The sequence below is a fragment of the Furipterus horrens genome, unplaced genomic scaffold (assembly GCF_987537825.1).
Source record: "Furipterus horrens unplaced genomic scaffold, mFurHor1.1.pri manual_scaffold_12, whole genome shotgun sequence".
Classification (NCBI taxonomy): domain Eukaryota; kingdom Metazoa; phylum Chordata; class Mammalia; order Chiroptera; family Furipteridae; genus Furipterus; species Furipterus horrens.
Genome location: NW_028327182.1, coordinates 72,641,450 through 72,657,699, shown reverse-complemented (window position 1 = coordinate 72,657,699; position 16,250 = coordinate 72,641,450). Strand labels below are relative to the sequence as shown.

General features: G+C 39.5%; 1 protein-coding gene across 3 annotated transcripts in view; it reads right to left on the bottom strand.

Moving 5' to 3' along the window:
• The window catches only part of CHAMP1 (chromosome alignment maintaining phosphoprotein 1), a 36,191-nt gene extending 20,667 nt beyond the window's left edge, over window positions 1-15,524 (bottom strand). For 2 of the 3 annotated variants that reach the window (XR_016507465.1, XR_016507466.1), the window contains exons 1-2: window positions 15,350-15,524; window positions 11,250-11,366 (exon numbers count right to left, since the gene is read on the bottom strand). Coding sequence is in view for 1 of the 3 variants with exons in the window: in XM_090258552.1 (XP_090114678.1) it covers window positions 2,773-5,238 (2,466 nt within the window). In the remaining 2 variants the exon portion in view is untranslated. Of the gene's footprint in view, window positions 1-1,869; window positions 5,293-11,249; window positions 11,367-15,349 lie in introns of those variants that run through there. The other variant, XM_090258552.1, reaches the window with a different exon arrangement.
• Between the last annotated feature and the right edge of the window lie 726 nt (window positions 15,525-16,250).

Genomic DNA, 16,250 nt, shown 5'->3' with positions numbered 1-16,250 from the left:
TTTATATGTATTTAATGTAACAGTAAAATATATACTACTAAAAAATTATTCTGTCTGGCAACTAATACATAAGTACTTTTTAATTAAAGAAGGTAGAAATAAATAATATTTAATTGAATGAAGAATGATTATAATTGGGAAATATACTTCACAAAAAAACAGGTTTTAACTATCTTAAAGATTATTGCACAACTCAGAAGGAAGACATAACAAAAGGTTACCCTATAGGTTTTATACAATGTATTTTGGAAATACTGTCTCACTCTGCTTAACAACTTGGATACATTTTGAGAAAAACATTGTTAGGTGATTTCCTCTTTGTGTGAACATCATTGAGTGCACAAACCTAAATTGTCTAGCTTACTAAACACCTGGGCCAGATGGCACAGCCTATTGCTCCTAGGCTACAGACCTGTACAATATGTTGCTATTACTGAACACTGTAGGCAATTTTAACACAATGGTAAGTATTTGTGTATCTGAGCATACCTGAATATAGAAAAGGTACAGTAAAAATGTGATCTGAAAGATAAAAGAGAAATGGTACACCTGTATAGGGTATTTACCATGAACGGAGCCTGTGGAACTGAAAATTACTGAGGAGTCAGTGAGTGGTGAGTGAATTTAAAGGTTTAGGACATTACTGTACACTGCTGTGGACTTTATTATAAACACTACACACTTAGGCTACACTAAATTTAAAATGCATGAGATTAAATCAAGCACAAGAGAAAATGATGCAGGACTTCTGGCCAAGATGGAGGCCTAGACAGACACACTGGGTCTCCCTCCGCAACTAAGAAGGAATACAACTACCTCAAAACTATAGAGACAACCAGAAGTTTCAGAAAATCAAGTTGCATGGAAGCCCAACAAACAAAGATATAAAGAAGTACTCATCCAGACAGATAGGAGGGGCAGAGAGGATGCTGTGTGGTGGCAGCAGTGGCCGCCGCAGCAGCAAGCCAGCAGAAAGCGCAGTCACACGTTTTAAAAAGTGGGGAGGGACACCTGGGGAGCATTCCCAGCTCCTAACCAGACTGCACACCTCACGGTTCCAGCGCCAGGGAAAATCAAGCCTCATTGCTTCTGACTGTTCAAACCAGTGGCGGTTAGGGCAGAGGAAGAAACTTCGTTTTTCCATTCATAATTTTAATCAAGTCAATATAGAAAAAAAGACAACTGTATCCAAGTTATCTCACCCATACTACTTGTCAGCGTCATGTCTAGAAGGAAACTCCAGAACTTGGAAGCTTGCTCTGGAGGTGTCCACTGTAAACTGGCAACTACTCAGTGCCTTTCCTGCTAGACTGTGTTCACTAAAACGATAGATCTGAAGCTTTAAGACCTTCCCAGTATTATCTAAACACTGTCTTCCCAATTGGAATATTAATTTGGATACCACACAAAAAAAGCACTTTTTCAAAAATGTCCAGGAACAGATTAATTACAGCCACTGTATCTCAGTCCTCGCTACACATCAGAATCCTGATAGCACTAAATGTTTCACATTGTTTAAGTGAAGCAGCCAGAATGTATGACCACTGGAATTAAACAACCTTTAATAAGCTAATGTGCACTGATGAGATTGTTGAAGGAGCACCAAATATATTGATTCCCTAACTTACCTGACCACAGAACTTTGAGATGCTGTTCCAGAAATGAAAAAATTAGTATGCTGACAACAAGGGGAAATAGGAAAGAATAAGAGAAACTGGATATCATACAATGAAAAATAAAACACACAGAAATGTTGGTGGACATGAAAAGCCTTTGTTTTTAATTTGGTTGATACACATTTGACAAAATATTTTAGAATAAAATCACCCATGAATGGGCTCAAGGTATTTATAGTAACAACTTAAAAAAAAAAAAAAAAAAAAAAGACATATTCTCAAACAGAAATGTCTTTATAAAATTTCCTATGGTCAATCTGGAAGACTTTCAGTTCCTACTCATTACCCTAATCTGAAGCCCCAACAGGTGGCACATAAGGCCCAGGAGTAGGAGGTACATCTCTAGCATTTGGCAATTAAGGATCATCTATTGGTGTGAGCTCACAGGAAAATGAAGAGTGATATCTTGGGATAAATACAGAATAGAAGACTACAAAGCAAACAACTAAGGGCAAGACCTAAAATCATACTCACCTCTGTCGGTTTCCTACAGGAGAAGGCTGCAAACAATTTTTTATACTTACTCAATTTCCCCCCCTTTAACAGAAAATTAACAACCCTGAGACTCTAATTTTCCATGACATAAAAGTTAATAAACATCTAGAAACTGTCCGTTCAAGATTTATAAAAATGATCAAATAGAAACTTCAAAATAACTTTTATGATCTGAAAATACTTTAAAAAAAAGAGAACATTTCTCAAAACTTTCACGCCTGATTCTTTAACATTCCAACTAATAATTTCCATTGTCTGAAATTAGTTTCACAAAAAAGATACACTTTAACTAGATATTTTAAATTGAGCACAACTTGCTCTTGCTTGTTAAACGAATGCCTCCGTTTCATATTATTCAAATGTACTTAAAAGAAAGTAGATATTTTCTCCATCTGGAATATAGTCTGAATTGCCTTACAAGATAGCGACAGAGACCATAAAAAAATAACCAAATGCCTATTCTGTGTAACACTACTGAGACAATTAAACACAGTACACCATACACATCAACACCTACTGATCCAACTAAGCTATTTAGCTAGACTTTCAACAAAAGGTTTCAACAAACAACTTTGTATAGCAAATATCCAGTTTATAAAAATCAAATCTGTTGCTCCTCCAGTGGTGGCTCAAGAGCTTCCATTAGCTTTTTGTTTGCCTCTTCATTATGCCGGCTTTGACAATGAGTTAAATGTTTCTTGAAGCCTCTTGGGAAATTAGATTCAAAATTACAACGTGGACATTTAAGTAAACTTTGCCCATGGGCTGCTACATGATTTTTAAGGAGAGATTCCAAGAGAAAAGCCTTTCCACAAATTGTGCATTTGTAAGGGCTATGGACATTATGCTTATTAACCAAATGATGCAAAACTGCACCTTTCTTCATAGCACGACAGCAACAAATTTTGCAGTAATACTTTCCTTTCCCACGCTTCATATATTTTGCAATCTCTTCTTCAGAGATAAAAGCCTCTTTTTCTTCAGTAAATTGTAATACATTTTTGCACTGCTCTGGATTAGTCATGTCCATTTTGTTCTCTTTACTAAAATCAATAGATTCCACATCAACCTGCTCTTGATCACTGCTTGATTCTTGGCCCTTACTATCTACTGCTTCCAAATCTGTTTTTATATACTCACTACTACTAAGCTCAGCATCAGAGTTCTCTTGGTTGTCTTTCTTGAGCTTCTTTGAGGCAGGAAATAAAGTGTCTTCTAAGAGTTTCTTAGGTGTAGCTAGTAGTTCTTCCTGAACCATAATATCACACTTTTGATCATCTATGGCATCTGTCTGTAGTTCATCACCTAGTTCAACTGCCTTTTGAGATTCTGAGAACATAGCAGATTTGGAAAGTTCAGGGAAAAGGGCATGTTTACGCGGCTCTGGAAAAAGAGCACGTTTTCGTGGTTCAGGAGAAGCAGGAGGGGCTGATTTGATAGGCTCAGAAAATAGGGCAGGCTTTCTAGGCTCAGTATCAATAGAGAGAACAGGCTTCCAGATATCAGAGGCCGGTTTAGGGGACTCAGGTGGCCCAGAAGGTTTCCGGGTCTCAGGGAAGACAGGTTTCTGATGTTCAATAAAAAAGGAAGATTTCCAGAGATCAGGGGAACCACCACGGGAACTCTTCTGGAACTCAGGAAAATCAAGTGAAGCAGGGGGAGTCTTCCGCTGATCAGGAGAAAGCTTCCAAAGCTCTGGAGACCCTGAGGGTTTTCTGAGCTCTGGGGATCCCGCTGGGCTACGAATGTCTGGGGACAATGGTGGGCCTGGTTTGCGAAGCTCAGGAGACAAGGGAGGTCCTGCCTTACGGAGCTCAGGAGACACTGGGGGTACTGCCTTCCAATGTTCAGGTGACAAGGTGGGAGTTGTCTTTCGAAGTTCTGGTGGGCCAGATTTCCATGACTCAGGAGATGCAGGAGGAGTTTTCCAGGAACCAGGTGAGACTGATGACTTCCAGGATGCAGGAGACACAGATGGAGTTGGTTTCCAAGGTCCAGGTGATATAGAAGGAATTGGTTTCCAAGGCCCGGGAGACACAGATGGAGCAGGTTTAGCTGGCTTCCAGGGTCCTGATGCTGAAGGACTGGATTTCCAAGACCTGGGGGACCCAGGTGGCCCTGACTTCCATGAACCTGGTGACACAGCTGGGGCTGGTCTCCTAGGCTCTGGAGAGACAGCAGGGAATGGCTTCCAAGGTTCAGGAGACTCTGATGGGGATGGCTTCCTTGGCTCAGGGGAGATTGTCCGGGCTGGCTTCCGAGACTCTGGAGACGCAGTTGGGGATGGCCCCCAAGGTTCAGGGGAAGGAGCTAGAACTGGGGACTCTGGAGAGGAGGCTGAAGGCGGCCCCAATGTTTCTAGGAAATGGGAGTGTTTCTGAGGTTTGGGATTAGTAGGAGTAGCCTTTATGGGCTCAGGAGACACAGGAGCAAGTTTTTGTGGTTCTGGAGAAGGAACTGGAGCTGGTTTCTGAGATTCAGAAACAATGGGGACTGGTTTTGAAAGTTCAGGAGAAGAAATAGGGGTAGTTTTCAGTGACTCAGGAGAAGGAAGAGAAGGTGTTTGTGGCTCAGGAGAAACAACAGGGCCAGGCTTCTGAGGCTCCAGGGAAGTTAGAGTAGGTTTGGGTGATTCTGGAGACAAAGCTGGGCCGAGTTTCTGTGTTTCAGTGGAAAGAGCAGGTACAGGTTTCTGGAGTTCTACTGTATTAGAGGGCATTTTCTGGTGTTCAGGAAGAGGAGGGCTTTTCACAGAATCTGTTTCTTTGTTTGACTGATTTGGGGGTTTTTCATTCCATTTCTCTGGGGCTGCATGTTTGGATGTGATATGATAATATACATTAGAGTACATCTTGCTGGTGAAGAAGCATTTATGGCAATGAAATAGCTTTGCACTTTTCTGGTAAAATATCATTTTACCTAACCCACCAGCATCCATTTCATCACAAAATTCTGGATGGATGGTGCCCATGTGGATTTGTACATTTTCATAATCTGTGCCTCTGAAATTGCAGTGGTCACACTCCAAACGTACTGATGGTTTACGAAGTTCCTGAAATACTTCCATTTTTCCTTCTGCTACAATACAGACAATTATAGTCTTTATAAACTTGCAACAGTGCTGCAATAAAGTAGAAATAAATTATTTTCAGGGAACATAATCTTGAATGAAATGCTATTCTAAGAGCTCATTCTAAAACTGCATAATTTTAAGCCTGGGATGGCACATGCGTATTGTTCAATAATATCTTTATAAAAAGATTGTGATGAGAAAGAAGAAATTGAACTAATTTTTAACCAAATCCCAGGAACTCTGCTAAGTTCACATACATCATCTCATTTAATCCTCCTAATAATGTGACTCAAGTATTTTTTTTCATTTACAGATGAAAAAAAAACAGGTTCAGAAAAGCGACTTAACCAGGTTATGAAACTATTGGTGACCCAAGTCTGACCCCAGAATTATCTACTGCATGTGCTCTACATCTTGACTTTAAAACCCTGAATATCAATAAGCTCTCAGGGCACAAAGCTAAGTAAATATTAAAATTCAAGCTAGGCTACTTAAGGCTGGGCAAGAAACTTTAGATCCATTTCAGAAAACACTTGTTAAATGAAGTCTAACTATGAAAAGTTTTTTTAAAAAAACACCATCCTGTATTTTATCATAATATAAAATATTTTATTCATTTATTTCATAAGTTATTTTGTGCCCCATGCTTTTCTAAACACTCAGGGTTAAAGGGATGTCTTGCAATATGGTGCTTACATTGATAGGGAGGTAAGAGTGTAGAGGGCAATATAGAGAAAGCTGTCAAGGAGACACTCCAGCAGAGATTGTGAATGACATGCCACCCTAAGCTTAAAATTATTACTTGAACAGAGATGTTGCCCTTGCCAAGTAAAGGACAATTTAGATAGAAGACAGCCTTTGGGAAGGGACTTGCTACCAGAAAATATAACTTTTTAAAATTTTGAGTGAGTCTTCTTAGGTGGTAAAAATAAAAAACATACTCATTCACACAGTACAAGACACTCACACAGTATCACTCCCCTATAGTTAGTTATGTGTCACTGAAGAAATGTTCTATGCATGCACAAATACATAAACACATTCCATACAAATGGGATATTAAACATACTGTTCTATAATCTGCTTTCATTTAAGGAAGAGGTGTCTTTCTGGCTCAAGAGAAATAACAGGCCAGGCTTCTGAGGCTCCACAGAAGTAAGAAGAGTAGGTTTTGTGATTCTGGAAACAAAACTGTACCTATTTTCCTGCGTTTATATGGAAAGGGCAGGTATAGGTTTCAGGAGCTCTGCTGAATTTAGATATTGTTTTCTAGGACATTTTTACATACAGAGTAAGCACTGACCTTCTTTGTACATATCTTTGAATGTGAGGGTATTTCTGAAGGGAAAATTTCTAGAAACGGATCACCTGGGTCAAAGGCTATTTGCAATTTTATCAAATTCTCAAGAAGTTACAGCACGATTACATGACAAACAATTCCTCAAATTCCTCATCAGTACTGAGTATCATTAAATTACTAATTTTGCTATTTCTTAGATGAAAACTAACTCACTATTGTTTTAATGTGCTTTTCTTTCATGAGAAACACAACATTTTTTCTTGTTAGCCATGTATATTTCTTTTTTTAGGATATGCTTTGTCCATTTTAACTATTTGTAAATCATCCTTGTACATAAAAGAAATTAACTCTTATAATGAAAACATTTCGGGTTATCATTCAATTTGTATGACTTTATATTTTTTACCCCACACAATTGGTTTACATAAAAATTAAAAACGTGTTTTCCTTATGACTTTTAAATTATGCTTTCCCACTTCCATTATTTTTAATCACTCAATATTTTTCCTATGATTTTGATTAAATTTTTTAAAATTTATTTACTTATTTTTAGAGAGAGGGGAGGGGAGGGAAAAACATTGACACTGATCAGTTGCCTCTGCCCCAACCAGGAACCGAACCCACAACCCAGACATGTGCCCTTGCCAAGAATCAAACAGGCAACCTTTCTCTTGGTGGGACTATACACTACCAAATGAGCCACACTGGTCAAGGTGACAATTTAGTTCTTTTTTACATTTGTATCTTTAATAAGGAGGTGGACTAGAGATACAGTCTATTTTTTTTCACCCCAAATGAAGAGTCCACTTATCTCAACAACACTGATTACCCAACCCTTTTCCTCACTTATGTGTAATTTTCCACTTATTACTTACTAAATTTCATGTATATGATTCTATTTGGGACTATTCTGTTCTCCAACCAGGTCCATCTGGTACGCTCTTTTCAGCATGCAATCCAATAACTGCTAAAACAGATTCTGTAACTTACATATACAGTTTGTTTATTCACCAGGTGGCTTATAAAATCTCTTCTCATTTAATTATGCCCCACCATTTACTATTAAGTACCAGTCACTACTGAGGGTATACAATAAGCTCTGTGCTAATGGTAGAGGGTCAAAACATATTTTTTCCATATTACTACTCCTCAAAAAGACAGTACAGATTAGAAACACTGGTAATCACAAGATCTTCCTTTATTAATTAAAAATAATAATTTAAAATTTTAATATTTCTCATCTTGACAACTTGCTTTTAAAATGTTATCACTGACAATACTGTTTTCTATCACCTATGCCAGTGGTGTATCATTTGCATTTTTGAGGGGGGTCTAAAGTTAGAAAGGTGATAACTGAGGAAACAAACCAGTGCTTTAGAAAATATTAGCAATTATCCTGTCTTTTAGAACATTCTTTTTAGGACTACAAAGACTACAAAAAATATATATAATCACTTTTTTTCTGAAGAAAAAAATCTCTAGAAAAATTTTTTAACTTAAAAACAAAATAAAGAAAATATGCAAAAAGACTGGGTTACCTCAATAACCCCATCTGGCCATAAGTGGCAATAATAAGTAGCAAAGGGATGCTCATATTAAAGAGGTTGGATATATTATAACATCATATTATGTCATATGTCACATATATATTATGACATAGAGGTTAAGAGCTCAGGCTTGCTGGGTTTGCGTCCTGGTTCCATTATGTGGGTTTTATCAAGTGACTAAACATTTCTATGCTTGTTTCCTTGACTGTAAAATGGATGTAATATTTTATAGCAAGTTTAGAATAGTATCTGATACACAGCCATCACTCAGTGTTAGCTACTATTATAATATTAGAAACTACAAGGTAGTCTCTAAAATATACAATCCTTCTGTTTCTGGTAATTAAATAGTCCCAAGTCAACTTGGTGAAGATAAGGCTGACCAACCTAGAGTGGCTCATCCAAAAGATACTCAAGTCCTCCTTGTGACAAAGAAAGGCATTACTTTCATAATTTTTTGTCCAAGTTTCTTAAGCTTAACTAAACAAACTATTAACAGAAACTTTTCTCAACTTCTCAAGCAGTAATTCATATAGAGTATGAAGAAAGAACTTTTGTTTTCTCTTTTCAATGTAGTACTTAGCCACACCTCTTTGCATGTGTAGTCCCATTAACAAAACAACTTTCTTCCTTTCCTATATGCTGCCTCATCAACTTTTACCAACAGTAACTCATATAACAAAGGTCATCTAAATACCCAAAGTATATAATACAGGGATTATAAACTTTAAGGGTAAAGCAATTTTTCTTCTATTCCCACAGAAATACCTGAGCACACAGTTTAATAGTCAGGAAGATTTTTTAAAGTGACTCTGGCAAACTTAGCAAATGAAAAACAGAATAAAAAAAAACCACATCTCAATATCGAATATCTCTAACACAGTAACCACAGTAGAGAGCTGGTCCCCTTTTTATCCACACACTTCCCTGAGTGTCTCATGGTCCCTTTCAGTAGGCAAAGCTCTACCACCTCTTTTCCTCTTTCCTATTGGGTTGGCCAAAAAGTTCATTTGTTTTTTTTCCCTAAGATGGTTCCAGTAGAACTTGTCTTTAACTTCGTTTGAAATAATTTTGTTAGTTTGTATTGTGACAGTTGTCATATCAGCATGCATTTTAAAAAAACTTATCAAAATTGGTGAACTTCTGTGTAGCCATTTTGGTAGTGAAGATGGAAGAAAATGAGCAACATTTTCAGCATATTATGCGTTATTACTTCAAGAAAAGTAAAAATGCAACTGAAACATAAGAAAATATTTATGCAGTGTATGGAGAAGGTGCTGTGACTGATGGAATGTGTCAAAAGTGGTTTGCGAAGTTTTGTGCTGGAGATTTCTTGCTGGACAATGTTCCACAGTCGGGTAGACCAGTTTAAGTTGACAACAAACAGTCAAATCAAGACATTAACTGAAAACAATCAATGTTATACCATGCAGGAGATAGCTGAAATAGGCAAAATATCCAATCAATAGTTATTGGTAAAAATGAAAAAATGTGTTTTATTTTACGAAAAAGACAAACAAACAAACAAAAAAAAACAGTCTCTCTGGCCAGCCCAATACTTTCCATTGAGTAGATTTCTCCCTTTCTTGCCTCTTTGGAAATTTGATACTAACTCTGCATTTTACAGCTGCTCCTGTAATATAGCCTGTTTGTTTTTTTTTAAATCCTCACCCAAGGATATATTTATTGATGTGGGGGGGTGCGGGGCAGAGAGAGAAAGAGAGAAGAAAGAAACATCAATCATTTGCCTCCAGGCCCTGACTGCAGATTGCACTTCCAACCTAGGTATATGTCCTGCCCAGGGATGGAACCTGCAGCCTTATGCTGTATGGGACAACGCCCCAGCCAACTGAGAGCCAGCCAGCCAGGGATTTAGTCTCTCTTTTTAATGTATACCACTTAGCCTAATTCCCAGCGCTCTTGCCTTAAGGAGCCCCCAGCCACCTCAGCTTCTTGGAATGGACTACTTTTTTCCTCAATTGCTGCCTACCAAATCTGTCCATACACCAGCTCTCCCACCCTTCATGTTGAGGCACTCAGTAGAAACATCATCCATTCCCTTTTGGTCTGTATTAAACCCTGAAGGCTCCTTAAGACTTCTGAATCATTCCCTATCTCTCCCAATGGCCCTCCCTCTTTCCTCCTCCTACCAAAAACTCTTCTGGCCAGTCTCAAAATTTCTATTACCCACACTTGTCTACTATTAGGCCTCATTATCATACTCTGATAAGCTATTAATTTTAAAACATTTTAAAGAATATTACAGAATTTACCTCTCAAACTCAAAATTCTATTGTAGGGGCACCAAATATTCCCTCTAAAAAGTTTCAGAGGTCTGCTAAGTATGTAAATATGTAGGGGTTTCAGACATTCTTTGTAAGAAGTAGCAAAGACCTGCTAAAAAGCCTTAAAAAAAAAGAATGTTACAGCCTCTCAGTGATTTACAACTTAAAAGACCCCAGCTTAGCCCCTATCTCCTTACATTTGCTTGTAACTTGTTTGTAACTCTTGTAAAGTTATGCCTTACAAAGTGTCTAGCCTTTTTGCAAAATTAATTGGTTTACAAAGAATTCGACCTAACTAAAAGGCTGCAGCTGCAAGCTAAAGATAACCTTATAGCCTTGCGAATTTCTGTTCCTGTTACTGCCAAGACATCCCTGCAGTCCTGCCCAGCCCCCTCTTCCTAAGGCTGTTTTGCACCAAAGAAGAAACAAAGGAACATCACCAATATATAACTCAGCTTTTAAACCTCATTACACCTTGGAGCTTGTTAGAGACCAGCTCAGAGTCTCTGCCTGACTGCCGGCAATTATTAAAATCCTTTGCTTACTTTATACACTGCTTCAGAGTGTTCAATCTTGCCTATGTAGCCGTAACACTATCATAACTATGAATTTCAGCACATGTTCATAATCCTATTATATATGGCTGTGTATATTTTATAGTTCTTCCTTAAGAACTCCATGCACTTTTCAAAAATATTATCATAAAATATTCTCCTAAGCATTAAAAAGAAATGTTAAAAGCAAAATTAAATTAAATTCAAAATTTAAAAAATGCAAAGATTCTGGTAGTAAAACACTTTATAAATCCAAGATGAGTACTTTTACAGTGGAAAATAAATAAAAACCAACATGCTTTCCCCTAGGTAGACTTACCAGCTGTCCTACTAGAAGTCTTAAAAGTAGTCTTCAAAGGGCAGTAAGTTCACATGGCTTTTTGCTAAACCACAGAAAATAGCCTGGAGTACATGAAGAAGGACAAAGAAGTTGTACCTAAAAAATAATAATAGTAAAGGACAATCAAAATTCTATCTCTGTGATATCTTGTACCCCCTAAAATAGAATTCTGTTTATTTCTCTCACTATCCTGCCCCACTCCCAACAGTGAGAGGGGTTTAATCCAATCAGCCCAGAACCTTACTTTAATGAAATGATACCAAATACAGTGCCTACTATCCACGACACCATCCTTGTTTAATTTCACTTTAATAATCCACTATGGAACTAACGTCCACATACAGAACCAAACCTTTCTCAAACCTACCACCTAACTTCAGCTGATGGGACGAGCACTCAGGAGACTGCTGCCATGACTATAGGTGCAGCTAGCATTTTGTCCATTAGCCATACTGCACAGCAGAGAGGAAGGAACAACACAATCAACAGGACCAAGAGGCAAAGAGGAGGCCTTTGGGGGAAGGAAGGATGGTGGTGCTTCAGTGGCTTCTTTTTCTTGCACTAATTTCAGAGAAGACAGAAGGCTCTTGTTGAGTTGTTGACTTGAACAGAATGGGATAAACTGGCTGTGAACAAGCTAGATAACAGCTCACAACACCCTTCTGATTAAGTTCCAGCACATTTATCTTCCCTTCCCTCTACTCCCTATGCCTTGTCAATGGCTTTAATTCTGGTATCTTCTTCCCCTGCCACTGGTCTCACTTCCCTCCTATCCACTCATCATACTGCTATCAGTCATCTTCCAAACGTAAAAATCTAATGCGACTTGCCTGCTCACAATTTCTCATGGTAATTCCAATACTCACAGTACAAAATTTGGATACTGCATATAAAGCTCTTCATAATCTGCCCCCTGACTATAATGAGTCTCAAAGCACGGACCCATCTGTAATTCCCTGACAATTCAAGATTTGGGCCTTTGCACAAGGTATTTCCTCTCCTTTACACTTAATGTCTTGCCACCCAGTCATCAGGCAAATTCCTCCATACTTTAGGCAGGACTGCTTCTTAAATACTGATCAATTCCCTGCTCTCTCCAATTTTCCTTGGACCTCCTGCTGTATATGCATCTCTGCTGTAGTGGTTGTCATCCTCTGGCACTAACATCTGATTCTATACCAAGCCATAGGCTCTCAGAAGGCAGGGACTACCCATTCACCTCTGCAACCCTTGCAGATCTCTGGCACATGGTATATGCTCAGAAAGTATCTGTTCAATTTCAAACATTCTCTCATAAAGGCTAGAGACCTGACCTTAGATTCAAAGGATTTTACAACTAGAAAAACCTGCGCTACCATCTAGTCTTGGAGCCACTGGATTTTACGATAAGAGAAGATCTCAGGGACCATTTACTTTAAAACTTCAATTTATTGCTGAGGAAACTCAAACCTAAACATTAACTTGCTCAAGATCACGTAAATAATCAGCATGTGACAGAGGACCAGAATAAAGTTCTGCTCTGCATCCACGTATTTTCTCGTATATCTTGACCAACCAAATACAGTGGAATTAGTAAGATCTTGAAAAACCAATACAATGGGCCAAAATCAACAAGATGAGATTTAATCAAACATTTAGAATCCAACTATCAACTGCAGAATATAGCATTATAGAGAACTGCACCCATATTCTGTGTTGGGCAGAGCATCCCTGTCTCCAGCTCTGGGCAGGTCCCTAACACCAGCAACTTATAGAAGAAAGCAGTCAGGCCTGCCCAGTCTTTGAAAACATGTCATTTGTGGGTATAGGCATTTATCTTCAAAAGGGGAATAACTGTGAATAATATATGAGCTGTTCCAGAAGCAACAAGTGGAAACCAGCCAGAAAACACAGATGTCTGCTCAACATAGTTTTATGAACTACTCCATCACAGACCAGAATAAGTTGCTTTTTCAGGCAGGAGCCCTCTATAATTGGAAGTCAATTACCAGGACTGGATTGGAAGAATCCTCAGAGGACTTGAGTCCAGTCTCTTCATTTTACAATTGAGAAAACTGATGCTGAGTGAGAAAAGTGACTTGTGAAAGGTCAAACGAATTAGGTCAGAGGAAGCAACAGAAGACGCTGATTTCCTGATTCTGGAATTATGTTGTAACACAATGCCGTCTTTCCCACAGGGGTGTTGCAGAACCGAGCTCAGAATTCAGCTTCTGGGTAGAGAACAGAAACTGAGACTCCCTTCAGCTTTAAGATTCTAGCACATTTTTTCACCCTAATTTTCAGAGCTCCTAAGCCTAACTATGAAAGTAACTCTGAACTGTCCAGATAATAAAAAATGTCTCTCAACCTAGTTTCATTTCTACAGACCACGTTTTAAATATGTGCTAATTATTACTGTTTCCCAATGCATCATCCTGTACTTTTCAATGAAGTTCTATGCCCTATGGTATCACACCTATTTCCCATTCCTAATTTTATCCTTGTCATTTAAAAAAACATTCAGATGCATAGCTTTTAAAATTAAAACTCAAATGTGTAGAGCATGTGTAAAGCTAACTGGGTTTTATGTACATCCACACTAGCATTGCTCTTTACCCCAGCTGCCTTTTTAAAAATAAAATTTTTTTAGCGATTTTAGGTTTAAAGAAAAATTAAAGTTTTGTTTTCACATACCTGCCTGCACATAACTTCTCCTATTATTAACATCCTGTAATAGTGTGGTACATTTGTTACAAACAACAAATACTGATATTAACTAAAGTCCACAGTTTACATTAGGGGTCACTTTACATGTTTTAGTCATATGGGTTTCATAAATGTATAGGGTCATGTATCCACCATTACAGAATCACACAGAACGCTTTCAATGCCGTAACAATTCCCTGTGCTCCTAACAACCACGGATTTTTTTCCTTCCTCTATAGTTTTGCCTTTTCCTATAATTTTTAAAAATTGTGGTAAGATAAAATTTACCATGCTATTTTAAAAACACAATTTAGTGCCATTAAGTACATTCACAGTATTGTAAAACCACCACCATTATTCACTTCCAGAATTGTTCATCACCGTAAAAACTCTGTACCCATTAAATGATAACTTCCCATCCTCACCCTACCCCCACCTGGTAATCTGTTCCATTTCCTACAATCTTTGTCCTTTCATGTCTGGCTTATTTCACTTAGCACATCTATACTATAGCACGTAACATAATTTTAGTCCTTTTTAAGGATGAATAGCCCTGGCAGGGTAGCTCAGTTGGTTAGAGCGTCATCCCATATGACAAAGTTACGGGTTCAATACCCAGTCAGAACACATACAAAATCACTCAATGAATGCATAAAATGGAACAACAAAAATCAATGTTTTTCTCTCTAAAATCAATAAACTTTTTAAGAAGGGATAAATAACATTTATCTGTTGGTAGACATTGGGTTGTCTCTTCTTTTCGCTATTTTTAAAAAAGGCTGTCATCAACACTAGTGTACAATACTTATTTGAGTCTCTGCTTTCAGTTCCTTGAAGTTTATACTTGGGATTAAATTGCTGGATCATATAATAACTATGTTTAAATTTTTGAGGAACCACTACCAAACCATTTGCCACAGCTCTGGTTGCGCCGTTTTACCTCCCTGCCAGCAATGCACAAGTGTTCCAATTTATCCACATCCTTGCCATCCCTTGTGAGTTTTCTTGAATAGCCATCCCAATGGGTATGATACGGCATTTTATTCTGGTTTTCGTTTTCATAACTTTGATGGCTAATGTGCATCCTTTGATGTGCTCACTGGCCATTTGTATATCTTCTTCGGAGAAATACCTACCTAAGTCCCTCGCCTATTTTTGAATGGGATTGCTTTGTGTTGTAGAGTAATGTGAGTTCTTTACATTTTCTGCACACTAACCCCTTATCTAATACAAGATTACTCCCATTCTGCGGCCTGCCTAACCGATTTTAAAACAATGACAAAAGCCCACGCAGTCTAGGATCGGAGAAAAGTGCATCTAGGACAGAAACGAAAAGAAAGCATCCCTTGAGAGCCAGAACAGATTCCCAGCAAGGTTTTAAAAAAAAACGTTACCTGCTTCCCCACCCTCAAGTCCGTAGACTCCACCCGCCGCGGCTTCTGGGAAGCGGGACCCTCCGCCAGGCCGGCGGGAACGGAAGGGGTGCAGGCCCCTCCTCGGGGGACGCTCCAGACTTCCTCGGGATGCAGGCCTCGGCGTGTGCGGATTCGGACGACGTCCCTCCCTGCCCGCCCCGCTTCTCACCGCTGGACCGCGACAGCGTCGTAATGAGCGAACGTCGGTGAGAGACGGGCTTTCAGTCTCGGGTTGCACCACGAGGCCCTGCAGAGCAGCAGCCTCCCGAATGGCGGCGAGACGCAGTCGTGGGCTCCAGACGCGAGAGCGTGCGCGCGGCCGTGGGACGTGTGGACCGGGGCTGACGGGAAGCGAGTTTGGCGACGCGCGCCCTTCTGCGCGGACCAATCATATCGCAGATCGCGGAACGCGTCTTTGCCATCAGTGCGCGGTCGCGTAGAGCGGCCCATCCATCGGAAATGACGTGCCCTGCCATGCGCCTGCAAGTTTCCGCAAGCCTGTGGGGACTTTGGGACAGTCCTTGCTATTCTGCCCCCAGCTGGCTGCGCCGGCCATTGTCCTCCGTGGCCTCCTGTCAGGTCGAGACGACGGGCCCTGACCTGGGGACGCCTAACCGAGAAGGTGCTGCGGAAACAGAGGCCTGGCGATTCAGAGTCGCTGGCCGTAGGCGGGGGTAGAACCTGTTAGAATAAAACAAACTGATCCTCACCTGGGATTCCTGCCCCTCCGATCAGATCAAGTTCCCCTGTGTGGACGCAGTTGCCTCCAGGTGCACCTTTGTAAGCAAATGGCATCGCCGCCCAGATTCACCTGTGCAAGCAAAAGACACCCCCCCCCCCCCCCGCAAGGGTCATTTGTGTGAGCAAAAGGCATCCACTG